The sequence below is a fragment of the Nomascus leucogenys genome, chromosome 25 (assembly GCF_006542625.1).
Source record: "Nomascus leucogenys isolate Asia chromosome 25, Asia_NLE_v1, whole genome shotgun sequence".
Classification (NCBI taxonomy): domain Eukaryota; kingdom Metazoa; phylum Chordata; class Mammalia; order Primates; family Hylobatidae; genus Nomascus; species Nomascus leucogenys.
In genome coordinates this window covers 31,144,819-31,168,649 of record NC_044405.1, presented here as the reverse complement: position 1 = coordinate 31,168,649, position 23,831 = coordinate 31,144,819, and the positions used below count along the sequence as shown (strand labels likewise).

General features: G+C 52.7%; 1 protein-coding gene across 3 annotated transcripts; it reads left to right on the top strand.

Annotated features, from left to right (window-relative positions):
• Nucleotides 1–76: 76 nt before the first annotated feature.
• C25H21orf58 (chromosome 25 C21orf58 homolog) lies at nt 77–23,825 on the top strand. Of its 3 annotated transcripts, none has more exons than XM_030806344.1 (8): nt 77–1,484; nt 5,893–6,101; nt 6,843–6,903; nt 8,560–8,633; nt 9,228–9,392; nt 12,786–12,897; nt 22,897–22,988; nt 23,742–23,825. In XM_030806344.1, exons 2-8 carry the CDS (start codon nt 6,042–6,044, stop codon nt 23,823–23,825), a joined length of 648 nt encoding a protein of 215 aa, XP_030662204.1. In that variant the 5' UTR covers nt 77–1,484; nt 5,893–6,041. The 3 variants fall into 3 exon arrangements, with proteins under 3 accessions (XP_030662204.1, XP_030662203.1, XP_012357253.1); XM_012501799.2 differs by lacking the exon at nt 23,742–23,825 and adding an exon at nt 23,310–23,477 and having other exon boundaries at nt 1,386–1,479; XM_030806343.1 differs by lacking the exon at nt 23,742–23,825 and having other exon boundaries at nt 22,897–23,326.
• Nucleotides 23,826–23,831: the final 6 nt, after the last annotated feature.

Below are 23,831 nucleotides of genomic sequence, written 5' to 3'. Positions count from 1 at the left end.
GCGACAACTGTCACGCAGCCGCGGCCCCGCCCCCGACACGCGCCGCCAATCAGGGGGCCGCGTTCCCGGTCTCGCGCACGCGCGCTCAGGGCGGTGCAGCCGGGGCGGAGCCCCGCCCTATACGCTCGCCGGCCACAGATTGGTGCGCTCACGTACCCGCCTCCTGCGGGAGGACCAGTAAGCGGATAGCGGAGGCCTGGCGCCCGCTGTGATTGGCCGATTTTAAAAGCCCCTGCCAGGCTGACTGAGCGGCAAAATGTTCGCGCTGCTGGTCCCGCTCGGGCGGCGCCTGGGCTTTGTGTCCACCAGGACCGCGGGCCGGGCTCCCTGCACGCGCGGGGGGCGCCGGACGGCACTCAGCAACCACCCGGACAGGGCCAGGCCGTTTTCTGCCGCTCAGGCATTAGTCGTTGGCTGTAGGCCGCCGCGGGAAGTTGAGGCCTACCACGGAGGAGGCTGCTGAGGTGAATCTCAGGGGATCCGCAAGGGCTCCCTCACCTTTGCCGGGACCCTGGGAACCCGAAACGAAATCCTACGCCACCAGCCCGTCGAATGCGCCCCCTCGGCCGGGGGTCCCGGTCGTCAGAGAAGAACTCGGCCGATGCGGTCCGAAAGCCCGCGAACCGCCTTGACCTGCAGACCCCGCCGCTTGGAGCTCCCGCCTTTCCCGGCCGAGCACGTGTCTGCTCGTTGTGTCTCACTGATGTCTTAGGTCTCAAAAAAAAAGAAAAAGTTTTTAGTAGACAAGAGAAATGGGGCCGTGGGTTCCTGGTCCCGGGGGAAACCGACGTCGCATGAGGTCGTCCCTCAGCTTGAGCTCAGCGGAACGTGAGCTTGCAGAGGTGGAAACCACGCAAGGTTTGCGTGTCTTGGAGCTCCCTGGACACCGAAGCCCGGACACAGTCCCGGGGCCGCACCGCCTGTGACCTGCGGCGGGACCGCCGGGGTGGGCGTTTTCTCAGCGGGCGCGCGCATAGGCGGGACTTGGGAAACTAACTGGAGCGAAGTGGCAAAAAACCAAGACGGGGCGGGTGACCTCGCGCAGGCCGTCCTTTCCTGTGGAGTATTCCTTCAGCTAACCCCCTTATTTCATGTGTCCGAGTCTGGTTTCTGGGTTTCTTTGTGGTCCCTCCGGGCCGTTCGTGCGCCTTCACCTGGAAACGGTTCGTCGTGGAGGGCCGTGTGCTTGTTTGCAGCGGTAACGATGCCCTTCCCGAGCGTGCTGGAGTGGCTCCTCGCTGACGCAAGCTCACCTTGCAGCCTCCTCAGCAACCACAACTTAAACGGGCCCTGAGGAAGCCCTGGAATCTCGCTCAGAATTTTTTTCCTTTTTTTTTTTTTTTTTTTTTGAGACAGTCTCGCTGCGACGCCCAGGCTATACCGCAATGGCGCGATCTCGGCTCACTGCAACCTCCCTCAGGAAGCCGTGGAAGCTCGACCGCCAGAAACTTCCTTCTCCTGACTCAGGCCACAGTTGCTGTGTGGTGAGCGGGGTGTCCAGCGGTCTCCTGGTTCCCAGACTCGGAATTGGGTGGTTTGAGCAAACTCTGGGCAGTGGGCTTATTAGAGCAGGGGCCAGGCAGGCAACACAGCCAAGCAAGCAGGGGCTGCGCCCACAGGATCACACTTTCCAGGAACAGAGACCCAGACTGTGCCTGAATCTCACAACTGTTACGTGTTACAATACATTTGCAACTGTGAGACTGAGGGGATGTGCCCAGGTTTGCCTAGACTGTTCCTCAGAACCCCAGAGTCGTTTCTGTGGACATTCTAGAGAGGTTCTGCTAATGTTGGACTTGGGTCTTATTTCAGTTCTTTTTTCTTTTCTTTTTTATAGACAGTGTGAGGTCTGTCACACAGGCTAGAGTGCAGTGGTGAGACCACCGCTCATTGCAGCCTCAACTTCCCCGGGCTCAGGTGATTCTCCATGTCAGCCTCCTGAGTAGCTGGAATTACAGGCACACACCACCATGCCCGGCTAATTTTTGTATTTTTAGTAGACACAGGGTCTCACTGTGTTGCCCAGGCTGGTCTTGAACTCCTAGGCTCAAGTGATCCACCCGCCTCAGCCTCTCAAAGTGCTGGAGTTACAGGCGTGAGCAACCTCGCCCAGCCTCAATTCATTTTAAACTATTAAAAAGCTGTCAAGGCCAAGCAACCACTGCCCTCCAACCTGGGTGACAGACTGAGACCCTGACTCAAAAAAAAAGAAAAGCTGCCCAAATAAATTTTGTAGATACTCACTCTCAAGGAGGGAAACGTAACTCCCCTCTCCTTAAGTGTAGACCACACATAGCCACTTCCTCCCAAAGAGTGCAATAAAGAAAAGGAGGGAAAGAGCCACTTTATTGTGGAGAAAACTGACAGACTCCCCCTCAGCCAAGTGACCCAGGTCAGCCTCACAGTTACAGTCGAGGTGACAGTGTGTGTCCCTGATGTGATGGAGTGATAGTGGCACTTCACCCCTAGATGCTTCCTTTCTGTAACCTGCAGTCCCAGTCTAACCAGGAGAAAACAGACACATTTTAATTGAGGGACATTCTTCAAAATATCTCCCCAGTACTCCTTGAAACTGTCAAGGTCATCAAAAACGAGGAAAGTCTGAGAAGGAGCCTAAAGACACATAACTCAATGTAATGGGGTGTTCTGATGGATACCACATTAGGGACATGAGGCAAACCTAAGGAAACTGTCAAAATGTGGACTTCAGTTACTTGTGTCTCAATATTGGTTCATTAATCAGAACAAATGGGCCAGGTGCACTGGCTCTCACCCAAAAATTAGCTGGGCATGGTGGCAGGTACCTGTAGTCCCAGCTACTCGAGAGGCTGAGGCAGAAGAATCGCTTGAAACTGGGAAGCAGAGGTTGCAGTGAGCCAAGATTGCACCATTGAACTCTAGCCTGGGCGTCACAGCAAGACTCTGTCTCAAAAATATATATATATATATAACAAATGTAGCACACTAAGGTAAGACGTTAATAAAAGGGGAAGCCACACGTGTGGTATGTGGGATCTCCATGTACTATCTTCTCAATTACTCTTAATCTAAAACTTCTTTTAAAGCCTATTTTTTAAAAAAAGTGACAAATCCATGCCCTCTGGAGTGTGTTATGTATACTACTGGCGATCCCGAGGAGGCAATTCTTAGTGCTTCCCATTACTTGGCAGTCACAGCTGTGGGCACACAGGCTCAAGTCTCTCCTTAAGTCAGTCAGTATTACAAACCATACATAATAGTATACTTGATCAATATATAAATGTTATAAACATTCCACATCAAACAAAGTAACATTTCACATCAAGAGAAAGAGGAGGGGAAAAAAAGTTAACCAGTTCAACGAAAAGGAGAATCTGTCTGGCAAGGAAGCATCTCTGATGTGGGCAGAGCCTGCAGCAGCAGATGCGGAGGGCTTCTCACAAGTGACAGCAAGACTGTCTGTAAAATGGCCGCTTTGACCTGGTGGTGGTCTGCTCTTTTCATGGCCATGGAGTACTCTGGTAAGGACTGAGAGTAAGAGTGTCTTGTTTATGTCTTTATCTGGGTGGATGCAGTATCTACTGATGAGGAAACATCTGGTCCCTGTTGGCCTGATACCCTTTTTTTTTTTTTTTTTGAGGTGGAGTTTCACTCTTGTTGCCCAGGATGGAGTGCAGTGGTGGTGCCATCTTGGCTCACTGCAACCTCCGCCTGCCTGGCCCTATCTTATAATTTAAAAGGCATCAGGTGCTATGCTGTAATCCCAGCACTTTGGGAGGCCGAGACGGCAGATCACTTGAGGTCAGGAGTTCGAGACCAGCCTGGCCAACATGGTGAAACCCCATCTCTACCAAAAATACAAAGATTAACTGGGCGTGGTGGCGTGCACCTGTAGTCCCAGCTACTCAGGAGCCTGAGGCAGGAGAATCACTTGAACCTGGGAGGCTGAGGTTGCAGTGAGCTGAGATGGCACCACCACTGCACTCCAGCCTGGGCAACAAGCGAAACTCCATCTCAAAAATATATATATAAGATGGAGTCCTTTTCTCAGATGAGGTCACTTACATCAAGGGTGCTCTATAGAGTTGTTTAACTAAATTAACCTAGTTTTTGTTCTGTGCACACTCAGAGCTGTTTAAATGTCTCCCAAGACTGTCACTGTTTAATGACTGTAGACAAGAGCCAGGTTCTTTTATTATCTTATTTGTTTATTTATTTATTTATTTTTTCTAGACGGAGGTTTTGCTCTTGTTGCCCAGGCTGGAGTGCTGTGGCGCAGTCTTGGGTCACTGCAACCTCTGCCTTGTGATTCAAGCGATTCTCCTGCCTCAGCCTCCCGAGTAGCTGGGATTACAGGCGCCTACCATGACGCCTGGCTAATTTTTTGTATTTTTAGTAGAGACAGGGTTTCACCATGTTGGCCAGGTTGTCTTGAACTCCTGACCTCATGATCTGCCTGCCTCAGCCTCCCTAAGTGCTGGGATTACAGGCACGAGCCACCGCGCCTGGCCCTTTTTTATTATTTTTTATAGAGGTGGGGTCTTACTGTGTTATGCAGGCTGGTCTCCAACTCATGGGCTCAAGTGATCCTTCTGCCTTGGCCTCCCAAAGCACTGAGATTACAGGCATGAGCCAACGCGCAATGGCACTGGGATCTTAAACATGGGGCCAGAGTCTGCTCATGTCCAGCAGCACCAGCGAGGACCCCTGACTGCCATCTGGGAATGTGTGGCACCAGGCAGGGCATGTGACCCCAGCCCACAACCTCCACAGATATGGAGGGAGGGTAAGGCCTGGTTTCATGCTGACTTCATTTCTGGTTGGTTGGCCTCCAGGGTGAGGTGAGTTGAACTCTACATCAGGAGTAACCCAGCCCCTCCAGGGTCAGCAGGTGTGAGGTGCGCCCCTCCGAGGATCTCCATGAGCTGCCTCTGTGAGCCTGACCTCCTACGGGCTGGCCAGCCTTCACCCTATCACTCACTGGTCCAGCTCCAGGGTCCCCACATGGATGTGGGTTGGAAGACAGGACAGGCACACAACCATAGATACTGATGGACGTGGGCCATTTACAGAACTGAGGGCAAGAGAGCAATTTTGGCCACTGAGGCAAGTTCCTGGGTTAGCTGCACCGAGGAGGGTGCTGACCTCTGCCCCTTGGGTCCACAGGTCTGGGCCCCTGCTGCTGACATCCCCCAGATGTCAGTCTGCCTGCTAGTGGGATTGACTAACTCGTCAACGTGAAGTTTAATGCCTAACCAAGTGCAGACCATGCTCCTGTTTTGCGTCGCCCTCTGCGAAGCTTCCTGCATACTTGACTCCCTGCCCGGTGCCCCCAGCCCCAAGGTGGGACACATCCCCTGGGCACCCCCTCTGGTCCTGCTGAAGCCCAGCCCCTCTGCAGGTCACAACCCCTCCTCTGTCCTGCCCCTTCTGCTGCCTGCAATTTCCTGAACTCCTTGGTAGGCAGTCTCCTCACCCTGCCCTCCCCGTGTCTCCCCACCCTGTCTTCCCTGCTTGCTCTGAGGGTCCCTAGGAGGGGAGGTGTCGTTAACACCCTGGAGGCAGTACACGGGTGGGGTGTCCTCCCCTGACACGCAGGTTCTTCTGGACTGGGTCCTGAGGCTGGTGGTGCATAGAGGGTCACGACTGTCCCCTTCCCCCAGGTCTGAGGGCTCTGCCCCTCTGCCTCAGCTGCTGCCCACTTTTTTGCCTTCCCATGAAGCCCAGCTGACCACACCTGGGGATGAGTGTTTACAGGTAGCCTGAGGACGCACAGTGGAAACCTGGCAACCTGGGGCCTCCCTGTGTCCGGCAGCCTGGCAACGGTCACACAGCACCCAGCGCTGGCTTCTGGGGCACTGCAGTCCAGGGAGGCTGTGGCTATCTTCCCACAGGGCTCTTCTCTTCCCTCAGGCTGGTCTCCAGGAGGTAAGGCCAGAGCTGCAGGCAACACCGGTGCTTGGGCTCCTGCTGAGCAGTTCTTTCCTGCGAGTAACAGAACCAGGGAGGGAAGTGGGCTAAGGCCTCCCCTGCCCCTACAGTCGTCTCCTGCAGCTCCCACCATGCTGGACTCATCAGTAGCAGAGCAAGTGACCCAACTGACGCTGAAGCTCTTGGGACAGGTGAGGCAGAGCCTGGCATGCTCCTGTTTTTAATAACTCCCAGGCTGTGGCGTTGGAGGGACTCTTCGAGACAGCCCTGCAGGTGCAGAATGCAGGGCCCCAAGGGCCGGGCCTGGGGCTGGCAGCCCAGTGGACCCATCCTCAGACTCAGTCTTAACATTCTCTGAGGGTCTGGGTGGCCCATGACCAACCTTCCTGTCCTCGCAGGCCACTGAGCACAGGGTCTGGGGAGCCTCGGTGCCTGGGGGCTCCTCTGCGCCCCCTGCCTGCATTGTTCCCTCTCCCGCTGCCTGAGGGACCTGCTGCCCACCTTTCGCCAGCCCTGCATCCTGGCCCGCAGGCTGCCTTGAGAGGGACTCACCCTTGGACACACCCAGTAGGTAGCTGCTCAGCTCAGGGTTCAGGTGGGGGGTGATCCAGGCATGCACTGGCTGGGAAGCCTGGAGGCCTCACCAGTGAGGTCTCTCCCAGGGTTGCTCTTCAGAAATCTGCCTGAAGGGACCACTCAGAGCATCTGCCCTAGGCTTGTGGATGGAACACACGAATTCGCTAGAGGTCAGGCTTACAGAGGCGCTCATGGAGATCATCGGAGGGGCTTGTCTCCTGCCTGTTGGACCTGGAGGGGCTGGGTTACTCCTGACATACCATTCTTTTCACTCAGAAAGCCTCTTAGTCATTCCTGGAGCACACAGGCCCTTTGCCTGGAGCCAGCGTCTCTGTCACAGTCTCTCTTCCTCACAGAAGCTGGAGCAAGAACGGCAGAACATGGAAGGGGGACCTGAGGGCCTCCACCTCGAGCCAGGTGAGAGCCCCTGGGCTGCTTGGAACCAGCACAGACAGACGCAAGTGTAGCCGCTCCAGGGGGAGGTTGGGACAGCAACTCTGGGAATCACCCCCACTCCTGGTACCGGCAAGATTGTCCTCAATGCTTTTCCTTTACATTCAGAGTTGAAGACACCCCCATTCCTTATCACCTTTAGTCTGCAAACCCCAAAAAGGGGCACTTTCATTGTTCCCATTTTGCAGATGAGAAAATGGAGGCAGAGAGAGGTTGCTCACCCTGGCAGTGGTCACACCCAGATCAGACCCAGTTACTCTGGTTCCAGAGCCTGAGCTTGCCCATTGGTTGGGGAGGAGCTGCTGTCCTCACTGTTACCCGGGGACGTCCGGGGAGGAGCTGAGGAGGCCGGAGGAGCATTTCTCGTTCTTTGGAACGTGGGGCAAGCTGTGAGCTGTGGGGGCTCTGCTGCCAAGGGCAGAGCCCAGTCTCAAATACAGAGAGAAAATCCCAAACCAGGTCCCCTGACTGCAGAGCAAGTGCGAGGGAACCGAATGGCTACCAGTGCCTGGGGCAGAGGATTTGGGGACCCCCTAAGGACTGGCTAGGGTTCCCAACGGCCCCTCTCCAGTGTGATGCTGGGTGAGGGGCAGGACCCTTGTGCCTAAGGGAAAGGAGGCCAGAACCCTGCTCCCCACCTTCGGGAGCCTTCTCTTGAGTGTAGACCCTCCGCCAAGGAATGTAGACTTTTGCTTTTTTTTGAGAAGGAGTGTCGCTCTATTGCCCAGGCTGGAGTGCAGTGGTGCAATCTCAGATCATTGCAACCTCCACCTCTGAGGTTCAAACAATTCTCGTGCCTCAGCCTCCCCAGTAGCTGAAATTACAGGTGCGCTCCACCATGCCTGGCCAACTTTTGTATTTTTAGTAGAGATGGGGTTTTGCCATGTTGGCCAAGCTCGTCTCAAACTCCCGGCCTGAAGCAATCCACCCACCTCGGCCTCCTAAAGTGCTGAGATTACAGGTGTGACTCACTGCGCCTGGTCAAATTTTGTTGTTGTTGTTGTTCCTGAGACAGGGTTGGTTTCGCTCTGTCGCCCAGGCTGGAGTGCAGTGGCCTGATCACAATTCACTGCACCCTCGACCTCCTGGGATCAAGCAATCCTCCCAGCGCAACCTCCCACTGTTGAGATTACAGGCATGAGCCACCACGCCTGGACTGGGGGGCAGACTTGAGGGATGTGCAGATACTTGGGGATCAGACCAGACTCTAGACCACTTGGGGCCAGAGGGTGGCTCCAGGTGGCCAAGGTCAGGCTGCAACCAGCCCCCTAGAGGCCTTAGCCTCCTGGAGCCCAGGGCACTCTGTATGAAATGCACTCAGGAGGAACCCGGTTGCGGGATTTGAGGCTCCCTTCCAGGAATGAGATGACCATCGGCCAGACTCCAGCACTGTGTTCCCTGGATTACCCCTCCCCTGATGCTGCCCCTTGCCCTCCTTACCCAACACTGGTCCCTCTTTCTCTGGGATAACCTAAGACCAGGAGCCTCCCAGGCCTCCCCCATCCTGGGAGTGTGGGTGAGGCAGATCCTTCTGACATGGGTGCAGTGCCATCCGGTCCGAGTGCTTGCAGCGACAGCCTCTACACGTTCCTAGGTGAGCAAGCAGGTGCTTCCCTCTAGGAAATGAGGACCAGCCAGACGATGCCCTGCAGACTGCTCTGAAGAGAAGGAGGGACCTTCTGCAGAGACTCCGGGTAGGCCCTGCACCCTCTGAGCAAACATGGCTGAGCTCACTGTAGCAGAGATAGCTGCTCAGCCTTAAGGCACCGGGTCAGGGAGTATTGGGGAAGACCTTTCCAGACTCTCAGGGCCAGGCCCCAGCAAGGACACTGTTAGCTTAGAGACCTGCCTGGGTGCAGGTTTCCATCAGGGCTGGAAATGTTGAGTAGGGGCCCAATTCCAGGAGGACCTGGAATTCTGGGATGCCTGGAGGTTTGCTCCCACGGCACTCACCAAAGATGCATCTGAGTGGCAGAGATGCAGGGGAGGTGGGGCCGCTTTTCTAGGGGGAGACCTAGAAAAAAGTAGGCCTGGAACTGGCTTGAAAGAGAGAACGGACCCAGTTGGCTGGGAAAGGAAAACAACTGGAAACTAGCTGACACACTCGGGTCAATTTCAGGAGGCCGCCCTCATGCACATACCCCTGGAAGGGTCTTCCAGCCACGGCCATCCTGCCCGGAGAGGCGCCCGTACCTGGCCCAGGCTGGCCTGAGCCTGAGGCTGGGGGTGCCTCTGTGGCATTGGGGCTCCCCCTCCCCGTGTGCAGCAGCTCTGCATCGGCCTTGCAGGAGCAACACCTCCTGGACGAGCTCTCTCGGGCCCAGGCCTGGAGCAGGCCGAGCAGAGGAGCCCTCGGGTCAGCCCTGCCCCCAGAGCTGCCCCCCACGGGCATCCTACCCGCTGCCTCCCCATCGCCGCTGGCCCCAGACCCGCCAAGGATCATCCTGCCTACGGTAAGAGGGCGAAGGCGGTAAGAGGGCGAAGGCAAGGAGCACATCTGAGTGTGGGAGGCGGGTGCAGAATTAAGATTTTACAGAAGGCGGGAGGCGCTGTGCCTGCAGCGAGGTTGCCTCGTCACCCCCATCCTCCCAAGGCCCACCCTTGAAGGGGGCCAGCCGCCTGCCTGGGCACTGTCCAGGCCTCCCCGGACTGCTTACCCCTCATCACAGAGGGAGGCTGGGGCCCAGCTCTGTCTCCCAAACCCCAGCCCTGGCCTTAAATGTTGCATCGGGGGTAGAAGTATCAGGAGAGCTCAGCAGGTGGCCCTGAATTTGGAGAAGTGTGTCAACTCCTCAAAACTTTATCACTGGCCGGGTGCGGTGGCTCACATCTCTAATCCCAACACTTTGGGAGGCCGAGGCGGGCGGATCACCTGAGGTCAGGAGTTTGAGACCAGCCTGGGCAACTTGGCGAAATCCTGTCTCTACGAAAAATACAAAAATTAGCCGGGCGTGGTGGCGCATGCCTGTAATCCCAGCTACTCAGGAGGCTGAGGCAGGAGAATCGCTTGAGCCCAGGAAGAGGAGATTACAAGACTCCATCTCAAAAAAAAAAAAAACAAAAAACTCTATCATGCCCAGGAGATGCCTAAGGCCCCAATGTCAAGGGTAGAATGTTAAAGGTAAATAGTGCTCCACTTCTGAGAGCTTCCTACAGCTGTTCAGCCTTCTGGGTGGCAAGCAGCAGAAAACAACTGACTTTCTGAAGCAAAAAATGGATCAGAGGGAAACCAGGCACCCAGAGGGAGGATGGAAGCTGGGGGCCTGGAGGTCAAGGCTTTCGTGGGATTCGTGTGACTGGGGTGCAGGGAAGGTGGAAGAGAAGAAGAGGCTGAGGTGGGAATTTCTAGACAGGGCAGCAGAGTCTATGACCTGGAAGGCTTTTGCCCTTTGGGAGGGGACCCTGGCAGCAGCACATGGTGGAGGGTACAGAGGGAAGGGGAGCCTCCGAAGGACCTGCCCCAGACCCTCCTCTGCAGATGGGTGGCCTTCACCAGGTTCTGGATATTCCCAGCCTGTGCCTTCCTGTCTTCCAGCACCAGGAACCTCCTCCCAGGACAGAAGGGAGTACAGGGGGTCGTTGCTGTGGACCCCCCATCTTCCTCATCCCAAGCACATCTACACTTACTGTGTATCCATCAGGGCCAGTTATGCCTGCAGGTTTCGCTCTCAGCCCCAGTGACACCAGGCGGGTGAGCAGGGGCTGTGGGTCCCTAAGATGAGCTTCCTGGCAGCTGGACTCAGAGGCCCTGAGGTAGGAGGTCCCATCAGCCAGGATGGGCACGGCGGCTCTAAGAAAGCCTCATGGGTCTGTGCCAGGGGTGGGCAAACCACAGCTTCAGACCGGAGCTGGCCTGCCTCCTGTCCTCACGCAAACTGCAAGCCAAGAATGGTTTTACATTTTTAAATGTTTGGGGAAAAGCCAATAAAATAATAATATTTTGCAACATATGAAAATTATATGAAATGCCAATTTTAGTGTTCACAAATAAAGCTTTATTGGGCCAGGCCCATTTGTTTCCACATTGTCTGTAGCTGCTTTCATGCTGCAATGGCAAACTCAAGAGCTGACGGTGTTGTCCTGCTTTGGAAGCCGTTTACCATCTAGCCCTTGGCAAAAGTTTGCCAACTCCTGGTCTCTGCCGTCCTTTCTGTGAACTGAGGAAGAAGGGACAAGGCCAGGCAGCCTCACACAGCTAGAAGAGGATAAAACAGAAGGGCTTTCATGCTCGAATATTCGGCTATAATTTATTTTTACTCAGAGAAGAAAGCAAAGTTTATTTTCATGACGTGTTCTATATATGTACTACAGTATATGATGGAGTACGGTAATTAACCAAGTTGTTATGGGGGCTGGGATAGAGAGGTCACTGGGACAGAATTGAGAACGCCTGTTGGGATGCAGCCATCCTACACACGGGTCTGCCCCAGATGCTCAACACCATCCGTCATTAGGGAAATGCAAATTAAAGCCACAGTGAGCCACCACTGCATCCCTATTAAAGTGGCCACAATTAGAAAGACTGACCAGGCTGGGCACGGTGGCTCATGCCTGTAATCCCAGCACTTTGGGAGGCCAAGGTGGCCAACCGCTGCTGCATTTCCCCTGCCTGGACACGGTTGGTTGGTTGGATGGGTGGCTCTCCCGAGGTCAGGATTTCGAGACCAGCCTGGCCAACATGGTGAAACCCCGTCTGTACTAAAAATACAAAAATTAGCCGGGTGTGGTGGCAGGCGCCTGTAATCCCAGCTACTTAGGAGGCTGAGGCATGAGAATCGCTAGAACCTGGGAGGCGGAGGTTGCAGTGAGCTGAGGTTGTGCCATTGCACTTCAGCCTGGGCGACAAGAGCAAGACTTTGTCTCAAAAAAATAAAAAAAAACCATACCAAGTGTTGGTTACTCCTATTAAAGCAGAATTAGTGGAACCAGGCCTCAGCCCACCCTGCTAAAGACAGGAAATGTGGGAAACATTAAAAATAGTACATCCTAAGTGGTATCTAGACTGAAATACCTTTCCATTCAACCATCTATTCAATGTCTGGGGTTAATCATTTAAAGTTCTCCTTGGATGGATGAATGGATGTGTAGGTAGATGGTTGGCTGGTTGGTTGGATGGATGGGTGGGTGGATGGATGGGTGGGTGGTTGGTTGGTTGGTTGGATGGGTGGATGGGTGGATGGATGTGTGGGTGGGTGGATGGATGGGTGGGTGGTTGGTTGGTTGGTTGGTTGGATGGATGGGTGGGTGGATGGATGGGTGGATGGATGGGTGGGTGGATGGTTGGTTGGTTGGTTGGTTGGATGGATGGGTGGGTGGATGGATGGGTGGATGGATGGGTGGGTGGATGGTTGGTTGGATGGACGGGTGGATGGTTGGTTGGTTGGTTGGATGGATGGGTGGATGGTTGGTTGGATGGGTGGGTGGATGGGTGGGTGGATGGATGGGTGGATGGTTGGTTGGTTGGTTGGTTGGATGGATGGGTGGGTGGATGGATGGGTGGATGGTTGGTTGGTTGGTTGGTTGGATGGATGGGTGGGTGGATAAATGGTTGGTTCGCTGGTTGGATGGATGGGTGGGTGGATGGATGGGTGGATGGATGGGTGGATGGATGGATGGGTGGATGAATGGTTGGTTCGCTGGTTGGATGGATGGGTGGGTGGATGGATGGGTGGATGGATGGGTGGGTGGATGGTTGGTTGGATGGACGGGTGGATGGTTGGTTGGTTGGTTGGATGGATGGGTGGATGGTTGGTTGGTTGGATGGGTGGGTGGATGGAGGGTGGTAGATACTGGAGACACTTTCTTCAAGGACATACACAGATAGCTAATCACCTGGCTGTTCCTAGGTCCCCCAGCCTCCTGCCACCATCATTCAGCAGCTCCCTCAGCAGCCACTCATAGCACAGATTCCTCCTCCCCAGGCCTTCCCTACTCAACGGTCAGGAAGTATTAAGGAAGGTAAGTGTTCCATATTCATATTGTTGTGGGTTGAGGAAATTATCTACTGAAAGGGAAAATGTTCCTGGAAGCAGGACAGTCACTTAGGGTCAGCTTTTGGCTGTTCAACATGAAAATAATTTTAACTTTAAGAAATCCTTATATAAATGATATCTCATAGGGAAGGAAACAAGAGGTATAAGGAAGATAACTGAACTAGGAGATAAAATAATTGGGGTCCAATTCCAATTCATCCAATCATCATCCATTCAAAAACCATTATTAAGATGCTTCTTTTAAAATAAGTTTTAGGGCCCAGCTCAGTGGCTCATGCCTGTAATCCCAACACTGGGAGACCGAGGCGGGTGGATTACCTGAGGTCAGGAGTTCGAGACCAGCCTGGCCCACAAGGTGAAACCCCATCTGTACTAAAAATACAAAAACCAGCTGACTGTGGTGATGGATGCCTGTAATCCCAGCTACTTGGGAGGCTGAGGCAGGAGAAATTGCTTGAACCTGGGAGGCAGAGGTTGCAGTGAGCCGAGAATGCGCCACTTTACTTCATCCTGGGTGAAAGAGTGAGACACTGTCTCAAAAATAATAATAATAATAACTTTTAAATACTTGAGTTTATTTATTTATTTATTTATTTATTTAGACAGAGAGAGAGACAGAGTGTGTGTCTTGCTTTGTTGCCCAGGCTGGAGTACAATGGCATGATCTCAGTGCACTGCAACCTCTGCCTCCTGGGTTCAAGTGATTTCTCCTGCCTCAGCCTCCCAAGTGGCTGGAACTGCAGGCCTGCACCACCATGCTTTGCTAATTTTTGTATTTTCAGTAGAGACGGGGTTTCGCCATTTTGGCCAGGCTGGTCTTGAACTCCCAACCTCAGGTGATCCGCCCACCTCAGCCTCTCAAAGATTACAGGCGTTCGCCACTGCGCCCGGCCCAATTTGACAAATTTTGTTTATTTTTTTTATTTGTTTTTTTTGTTGTTGTTCTGAGACAGAGTCTTGCTCTTGTTGCCCAGATTGGAGTGCAATGGTGCAATCTTGGCTCACTGCAAACTCCACCTCCTGGGTTCAAGCAATTCTCCTGCCTCAGCCTCTCGAGTAGCTGGGATTACAGGTGCCCACCACCATGCCCAGCTATTTTGTTGTATTTTTGGTAGAGACGGGGTTTCACTATGTTGGCCAGGCTGGTCTCGAACTCCTGACCTCAGGCAATCCACCTGCCTTGGCCTCCCAAAGTGCTGGGATTACAGGTGTGAGCCACCACACCTGGCTTGACAAGTTTTAACGTATACATATAACATATACTTATATCACTGCAATCAAGACTGAGCATATCCATCACCTCCAAAGTTTCCTCGTGTTTCTTTTTAATCCCTCCTCCTACACCCCCATGCAACTGCTGAGCAGCTTTCTGTCACTATGTAGTAGTTTGCATTTTCTAGATTTTTTATTTTATTTATTTATTTATTTATTTATTTTGAGACAGAGTCTTGCCTGTTGCCCAGGCTGGAGTGCAGTGGCGTGATCTCGGCTCACTGCAACCTCCGCCCCTCCAGGTTTAAGCAATTCCCTGCCTCAGCCTCTGGAGTAGCGGGGATTACAGGCGCCCGCCACCACGCCCGGCTAATTTTTTGTATTTTTAGTAGAGACAGGTTTCACCATCTTGGCCAGGCTGGTCTTGAACTCCTGACCTCATGATCCACCCGCCTCAGCCTCCCAAAGTGCTGGGATTACAGGCGTGAGCCACCATGCCCGGCCTGCATTTTCTAGGTTTTTGTAGAAATGGTCTACACAGTATGTACTCTTTTTTTGTATGGCTTCTCTCAGCGTGACTGTTTTAAGATTCATCACTGTCGTTGGGTGTATCAATACATGGTTCCTTCTAATTGCTGAGTAGTATTGCATTGTGTGAATGTATCAGTTTGTTATGCATTCACCTGTTGGTGGATGTCTTAGTCCATTTTCTGTTGCTTAGAATATCTGAAACGGAGTAATTTTTTTTTTTGAGACGGAGTCTTGTTCTTTTGCCCAGGCTTGAGTGAAGTGGTGCAATCTCGGCTCACTTCAACCTCTGCCCACCAGGTTCAAGTGATTCTCCTGCCTCAGCCTCCCAAGTAGCTGGGATTACAGGTGCCTGCCACCATGCCCGGCTAATTTTTGTAGTTTTTAGTAGAGATGGGGTTTCACCATGTGTAGGGACCAGACCCACAGGGTCAGTGGGTCTCTCCCCGTGTGCGGCGACAAGAGAGTGTAGAAATAAAGACACAAGACAAAGAGATAAAAGAAAAGACAGCTGGGCCTGGGGGACCACTACCACCAATGCGCGGAGACGGGTAGTGGCCCCGAATGTCTGGCTGCGCTGTTATTTATTGGATACAAAGCAAAAGGGGCAGGGTAAAGAGTGTGAGTCATCTCCAATGATAGGTAAGGCCACGTGGGTCACGTGTCCACTGGACGGGGGCCCTTCCCTGCCTGGCAGCTGAGGCAGAGAGAGAGAGAGGAGACAGAGAAAGACAGCTTATGCCATTATTTCCGCATATCAGAGACTATTAGTACTTTCACTAATTCACTACTGCTATCTAGAAGGCAGAGCCAGGTGTACAGGATGGAACATGAAGGCGGACTAGGAGCGTGACCACTGAAGCACAGCATCACAGGGAGACGGTTAGGCCTCCGGATAACTGCGGGAAAGCCTGACTGATGCCAGGCCCTCCACAAGAGGTGGAGGAGCAGAGTCTTCTCTAAACTTTCCCGGGGAAAAGGAGACTCCCTTTCCCGGTCTGCTAAGTAGCTAAGTAGCGGGTGTTGTTTCTTGACACTTTTCGCTACCGCTAGACCATGGTCCGCCCAGCAAGGGGCGTCTTCCCAGACGCTGGCGTCACCGCTAGACCAAGGAGCCCTCTGGTGGCCCTGTCCAGGCATAACAGAAGGCTCGCACTCCTGTCTTCTGGTCACACCTCACTATGTCCCCTCAGCTCCTATCTCTGTATGGCCTGGTTTTTCCTAGGTTATGATTATAGAGCGGGGATTATTATAATATTGGGATAAAGAGTAATTACTACCAACTAATGATTGATGATATTCATATATAATCATACCTAAGATCTATATCTGGTATAACTATTCCTGTTTTATATTTTATTATACTGGAACAGCTCGTGTCCTCGGTCTCTTGCCTCGGCGCCTGGGTGGCTTGCTGCCCACAACCATGTTGACCAGGCTGTGACCTGGTCACATCCTGACCTCAGGTGATCCGCCTGCCTCGGCCTCCTAAAGTATTGGGATTACAGGCGTGAGCCACCAGGCCTGGCCTTCGGTTAATTTTTGCATTTTTAGTAGAGACGGGATTTCACCATGTTGGCCAGACTGGTCTCGAACTCCTGACCTCAGACCTCAGGTGATCCATCCACCTCGGCCTCCCAAAGTGCTAGGATTACAGGCATGAGCCACTGCGCCTGGCCAAATCTGGGTAATTTACAGAGAAAAGAAATTCATTTCTTACAGTCATAGAGACTGGGGAGTGCAAGGTTCAGGGGGCACATCTGGCGAGAGCCTTCTTGCTGTTGGGGACTCTGCAGGGTCTGGAGGTGGTGTAGGCATCACATGGCAAGGGGGCTGAGTGTGCTAATGGCTAGCTCAGGTCACTCTTCCTCTTCCTATAAAGCCACCAATTCTCCTCCCATGATAACACATTAACCCATGAAATCATTAATCTATTATCCCATGAATGCATTAATCCATTCATAAAGGCAGAGCCCTCATGATCCAAGTACCCCTTACAGGCTCCACCTCTCAATACTGCCACATTGAGGATTAAGTTCCAACCATAGTAATGAACATTTGGGTTGTTTCTTGTTTTTGCTTATGACCAACAAAGCTGTCATGGACATTCCTGCCTCAGTCTTTCTGTGGACGTATGCTTTCATTTCTCTTGGGTGAAAGCAAAAGTGAAGTGAAATGTCTGAATCATATGAGATTTAACTCTTTTTTTTTTTTGAGATGGAGTCTCACTCATTTGCCCAGGCTAGAGTGCAGTGTCACGATCTCGGCTCACTGCAGCCTCCGCCTCCCGGGTTCAAACGATTCTCCTGCCTCAGCCTCTCAAACAGCTGGGACTACAGGCATGTGTCACCACGCCCGGCTGATTTTTGTATTTTTGGTAGAGACGGGGTTTCTCCATGTTGGCCAGGCTGGTCTCGAACTCCCGACCTCGTGATCTGCCCCCTTTGGCCTCCCAAAGTGCTGGGATTATGGGCGTGAGCCACCGCGCCCGGCCAGCAGTTTCTTAAAAGTTAAATCAGCCAGGCGCGGTGGCTCACGCCCATAATCCCAACATTTTGGTAGGCCAGGGTGGGCGGATCACGAGATCGGGAGTTCGAGACCAGCCTGGCCAACATGGAGAAACCCCATCTCTACTAAAAATACAAAAATCAGCCGGGCGTGGTGGCACATGCCTGTAGTCCCAGCTGCTCGGGAGGCTGAGGTAGGAGAATCACTTGAACCCCGGAGGCGGAGGCTGCAGTGAGCAGAGATCGTGCCTTTGTACTCCAGCCTGGGTGACAGAGTGAGACTCTGTCTCAAAAGATAAACTGCCAAACTGTTATCTAGTGTCTGCAGCATTTTATATTCTCACTAGTAATGTTTGTGAGTTCTAGTTATTTACAACCTTGGCAACACGTGGTATGGTCAGTCTTTCTCATTTTATCCATTTTAACAGGATGCAGCGGTGGTTGATTGTGGCTTTGATTTGCATTGCCCTAATGATTAATGGAATTGGTAGTCTAGGGGCAGATGTGTGTAGAATGGCGAATCACCTGACAGCTGTCCTCAAATCTGTCCCAGTGACCTGCCTATCCCAACCCCTGTGCTGACTTGGTTAATTACTGTAGCTCTGTCATATATTGTAATCCAAGCCAGACCTGGCCCAGGACAGCCATGTAACCCACATCCAGGGGATACCATTCCTATTGTGATCCATATGAGGAGCCCCTGGAGTGGCAGAGAGCGTAGCTTGTGCCATCATAAAGGGTAGTCCTCTCTTTCCTTATTACCTGTCGATTTTTCCAGATGAACTTTAGCGATAGTCTGTCAGGTGCTAAAAAGCACACTGAGGTAGGAGTGTGTGTGCACCTGCGCGCTTGTGTGTGCCTATGCTTGTATGCCATAGGTTCTAAAAAGCACGCTGAGGTAGGGGTGTGTGTGCACGTGCACGCTTGTGTGTGCCTATGCTTGTATGCCTTAGGTTCTAAAAAGCATACTGAGGTAGGGGTGTGTGTGAATGGGTGAGTGTGTGCCTATGCTTGTATGTCATATGAGAGAAAATGCAGCATTTAAAATCAGTGGTTAACGGCCAGCACAGTGGCTCATGCCTGTCATCCCAGCACTTTGGGAGGCTGAAGCAGGAAGATCGTTTGAGCCTAGGAGCTTGAGACCAGCCTGGGCAACACAGCAAGATGCAATCTTGGCTAGGCGCAGTGGCTCACGCCTGTAATCCCAGCACTTTGGGAGGCTAAAGAGGCTGGATCACCTGAGTTCAGGAGTTCGAGACCAGCTTGGGCAACATGGTGAAATCCTGTGTCTACTAAAAATACAAAAATCAGCCGGGTGTGGTGGTGGGTGCCTGTAATCCCAGTTACTTGGGAGGCTGAGGCAGGAGAATTACTTGAGCCTGGGAGGCGGAGGCTGCAGTGAGCTGAGATCATGCCACTGCACTCCAGCCTGGGTGACAGACCAAGACCCTGTCTCAAAAAAAAAAAAAAAAAAAAAAGAGAGGCCGGGTACAGCAGCTCGCGCCTGTAATCCCAGCATTTTGGGAGGCCAAGGTGGGAGGATTACTTGAGCTCAGGAGTTCCAGGCCAGCCTGGGCAACATGGGGAAACCCCATCTCTACAAAAAAATACAAAAATTCGCCAAGTGTTGAGTGCATGCCTGTAGTCTCAGCTACTTGGGAGGCTGAGGTGGAAGGATCGCTTGACCCAGGAGGTGGAGGCTGCAGTGAGCTGTGATTGTGCCACTGTACTGCAGCTTGGGAAAGAGTGAAACCCTGTCTCTAAATAAATAAATAAATAAATAAATAAATAAATAAAGGGAAATAAAAAACATCTGCAGGAAAGTAGATACTGGGGGAGTTTGCATAATAACTGTTCTAAAGGAATTCGCAAAAGATTTTTTTTTCTTTGAGGTGGGAGTGTCGCTCTGTCGCCAGGCTGGAGTGCAGTGGCGTGATCTCAGCTCACTGCAACCTCCGCCTCCTGGGTTCAAGCGATTCTCCTACCTCAGCCTCCTGAGTAGCTGGGACTGCAGGCGTGTGCCACCATGCACAGCTAATTTTTGTATTTTTAGTTGAGACGGGGTTTCACCATGTTGGCCAGATGGTCTCAATCTCTTGACCTCATGATCCACCCACCTCAGCCTCCCAAAGTGCTGGGATTACAGGTGTGAGCCACCATGCCCAGCCCTACCCTTATTTTTAAATGCAAGTTTTGCTCCATATTCAAATCTGGATTGATAGTCATGTTATCTCACCACTTTCTAAGGACGCTGTGATTGCACTGGGCTTGCCCAGATAATCCAGGATTCTATTCCCATCTCATGAGTCTTTTTTTTTTTTTTTTTTTTTTTAAGTCACAATGTTGCTATATCACCTAGGCAGGTCCAAAACTCCTGGCCTCAAGCGACCCTCCCACCTCAGCCTCCCAAGTAGCTGGGATTATAGCACCCAGCACTCAAGATTCTTTTCTTTTCTTTCTTTCTTTTTTTTTTTTTTTTTGAGACGGAGTCTCACTGTCTCCAGGCTGGAGGGCAGTGGCGCGATCTCAGCTCACTGCAAGCTCCGCCCCCCAGGTTCACGCCATTTTCCTGCCTCAGCCTTCCGAGTAGCTGGGACTACAGGTGCCCGCCACCAAGCCCGGCTAATTTTTTTTTGTATTTTTAGTAGAGACGGGGTTTCACCGTGTTAGCCAGGATGGTCTCGATCTCCTGACCTCATGATCCGCCCGCCTCGGCCTCCCAAAGTGCTGAGATGACAGGCCTGAGCCACTGCGCCCAGCCAAGATTCTTTTTTTAAAAGTTAATTTACAGCATGGCACAGTGGCTCATATCTATAATCCCAGCACTTTAGGAGACTGATATGGGAAGATCACTTGAGCCTAGGAGTTCAAGACCAGCCTGGGCAACATATTGAGACCTCATCTCTACAAAACATATCAAAATGAGTTGGGTATGGTGGCATGTGCCTGTGGTCCCAGCTACTTGGGAGGATGAGATGGGAGGATCCCTTGAGCCCAGGAGGTCCATGCTGCAGTGAGCTGTGTTCACACCAAGGCGTGTTGCTTGGGCAACAGAGTGAGACCCTGTCTCAAAAAAAAAAAAAGATTAATTTGTGATTAAAAAAAAAAAACGCATGTAACTTTATCATTGTGACCACTTGTTAAGTGCAAAGTTCAGTAGTGTTAACTATAGTCACTGCTGTGCCGCAGAACATTTTTATCTTGCAAATCTCAAACTCCACCCATCGGACTACATCACCCCCTCCCGTCAGTGCCTGGCAACCACCGTCCTGTGTTCTGTTTCTGCGAGTTTGACTGTGCTCGATGTGTTCTGTGAGTGGAGCCGTACAGTATTTGTCTTTGTGTGACTGGCTTATTTTGCTTAGAATGATGTCCTCAAGGATCACCCACATTGCGGCAGGTCACAGATGAGTAACAGTCCATTGTATGGATAGACCACGTTTCTGCATCCATTTATCTACTGATGTACACTTGGGTTGCTTCCGTCCCCGCTCAAGATTCCGGGCTTACATCTGCACAGGCCTTTTTGCCCTCTAATGGAACACATGACTAGGACTGAAATGGCTGTGTCAGGAAATACAGCCACACAGTCTCTCAAAAGGTTTGTGCCCATTTACACTCCACATACATGAATGAGAATTTCAGTCACCAGAGCACTTCACCAACACTTGGTATGTTCAGACTTCTCATTTTTGCCAGCGTGGAGGGCATGTTATGGAAGTTCATTCTGGTTTAATTTGCATTTCACTTTTTCATATATTTATTGGCCATTTGTTTTGGTTTTTTGAGGGTTTTTTTTGTAAGAGACAGGGTCTCACTCCGTTGCCCAGGCTGGAGTGCAATGGTGCAATCATACCTCGCTGCAGCCTCAACTTCTGGGCTCAAGCACTCCTCCCACCTCAGCCTCCCAAGTAGCTGGGACTACAGGCACAGTCAGCTAATTAAAAAAATTTTGTGTAGGCCGGGCGCAGTGGCTCACGCCTGTAATCCCAGCACTTTGGGAGGCTGAGGCGGGCAGATCACGAAGTCAGGAGTTCCAGACCATCCTGGCTAACACAGTGAAACCCCATCTCTACTAAACATACAAAAATAAAATTAGCCGGGCGTGGTGGCGGGCGCTTGTAGTCCCAGCTACTCAGGAGGCTGAGGTGGGAGAATGGCGTGAACCTGGGAGGCAGAACTTGCAGTGAGCCAAGATTGCACCACCGCACTCCAGCCTGGGCGACAGAGAGAGACTCCGTCTCAAAAAAAAAAAAAAAAAAAAAACCAGCAGTTTGGGAGGCCGAGGCAGGTGGATCACGAGGTCAGGAAATCGAGACCATCCTGGCTAACAAGGTGAAACCCCGTCTCTACAAAAAATACAAAAAATTAGCTGGGCGTAGTGGTGGGCACCTGCAGTCCCAGCTACTCAGGAGGCTGAGGCAGGAGAATGGCGTGAACCCGGGAGGCAGAGCTTGCAGTGAGCCGAGATCGCACCACTGCACTCCAGCCTGGGCGACAGAGCGAGACTCCGTCTCAAAAAAATAATAATAATAAATAAATTAAAAGGCCGGGCACGGTGGCTCACGCGTGTAATCCCAGCACTTCGGGAGGCCGAGGCAGGCGGATCACGAGGTCAGGAGATCGAGACCATCCTGGCTAACAAGGTGAAACCCCATCTCTACAAAAAATACAAAAAATTAGCCGGGCGTAATGGTGGGCACCTGTAGTCCCAGCTACTCAGGAGGCTGAGGCAGGAGAATGGCGTGAACCCGGGAGGCGGAGCTTGCAGTGAGCCGAGATCGCGCCACTGCACTCCAGCCTGGGCGACAGAGCGAGACTCCGTCTCAAAAAAAAATAAATAAAAAATAAAAAATAATTTGTGTACAGATGAGGTCTTGCTAGACTGGTGTCAGCTCCTGGTCTCAAGGACTTCTCCCGTCTCGGTCTCCCAAAGTGCGGGCATCACAGGCACGAGCCACCGTGCCTGGCCTTATTGGCTACTTGAATATCCTTTTTTGTGAAGTGTCCATTTAAGTAATTGGCCCGTTTTTCTTTCAGGTTGTCTGCCTCCCTTACTGGTTTCTAGGGATTCTTTCTAATTTCTGTAATGAGTCCTTTTTTGATATGTGCATTTTGAGTGTTCCATCCTTTTTGTGGTGGCCTTTTCACTCTCTTCATGGTGTCTGTAGAAGAACAGATGTTTTATTATTTATTTTTTGGGGAGATAGTATCTCGCTCTGTCACCCAGGCTGGAGTGCAGGGGCATGATCTCGGCTCACTGCAGCCTCGAACTCCTGGGCTCAAGCGACCCTCCTGCCTCAGCCTCCTGAGTAGTTGGACTACAGGCGTGCACCACTACAACTGGCTTAGATGTTTTAATTTTTTTTTTTCTTGAGACAGAGTTTCGCTCTGGTTGCCCAGGCTGGAGTACAGTGGCGCGATCTTGGCTCACCACAACCTCTGCCTCATGAGTTCAAGCGATTCTCCTGCCTCAGCCTCCCAAGGAGCTGGGATTACAGGCTTGAGCCACCACACCTGGCTAATTTTTGTATTTTTAGTAGAGACTCAGGGCACGCCCCGGGGAGCCGCACCGTGTACAGACAGACTCAGGGCCTGCCCCGGGGACCTGCACAGTGTGCAGACACATGTTCTCTGGTCCTATAACACGCTCTATCACTTTAACAAATACGAGAAATGGAAACTTTATTCAGGGTCCCCCCTCGTCTCCCCTGCAGACATGGTGGAGCTGCTGCTGCTGCAGAACGCACAGGTGCACCAGTTGGTCCTGCAGAACTGGATGCTCAAGGCCCTGCCCCCAGCCCTGCAGGTAGGCTCAGCCCTGAGCAGACCCCGAGGCCAAGGAGACAGGGCCCGGGTGGTTTTTCCTCTGGAAATTTCTGCATCTGTGTGGCTCTGAAAGGGCATTCCTGGCTCAGGTCTGCAGTCTGGCTGTGAAGACTCCATCCCCATCGAGTCCCAGCCCAGATGAGGAATGGGTTGCACAATTTGGGGTGGGGGAGGAGCCTCCTCTGGGAGACCCCGCCATCCTGCCTATCACATGGGACCCAGCCCCAGTTAGGAACAGGGCAGGAGTGGAGGTGGGGAGCAGCCTGGGCCGCGTCTTGAGCGGCAGGTGCGTCTGTGGCAGGACCCGCCACATGTGCCCCCGGGGGTCCCACGAGCTGCCAGGCCAAGGCTGCCTGCCGTGCACCACCACCATCACCACCACGCTGTGTGGCCACCTGGGGCCGCCACCGTCCTCCAGCCCGCCCCCAGCCTGTGGATGCCCGGCCCACCCTGAGTGTGAGTCACAGAGACCCTGGCCAGGGCACCCTCCACCCCCAGGCTTCCTCAGGGCTGTGGGCTGTGGGGACCATGGAAAGGAGCAGGGAGAGACCCTACCGCCACCCGGAGTGGCTACGCGAGTGTGGACTGCAGGCCCTCCTGGGGAAGCTGGGCAGGCTCGCTTTCCGGCCACGGGGCCATTCCAGGGGGCATCCCTTGCTCTGGGCCCCTGCACTGAGGGGCCTGTGAACCCCCAGGGCAGCAGCCCCTCCCAGGGACCCCTCCTTTCCTGTAGGGCGGCGCCAGCCCACCTGGGAGCCTCAGGTCCCCCTCTTCCATCACGGAGGGAAAGTTGAGGCCGTGGACGCCACCAGCCTGACGATCC

Excerpts from the sequence above, each read along its gene's own strand:
- C25H21orf58 (XM_012501799.2), top strand. The coding sequence starts at position 1,386 with ATGGCGCGATCTCGGCTCACTGCAACCTCCCTCAGGAAGCCGTGGAAG. Across the intron at positions 9,393-12,785 it reads CAAGGATCATCCTGCCTACG|GTCCCCCAGCCTCCTGCCAC; the intron begins GTAAGAGGGCGA and ends GGCTGTTCCTAG. Across the intron at positions 22,989-23,309 it reads CCCTGCCCCCAGCCCTGCAG|GACCCGCCACATGTGCCCCC; the intron begins GTAGGCTCAGCC and ends CGTCTGTGGCAG.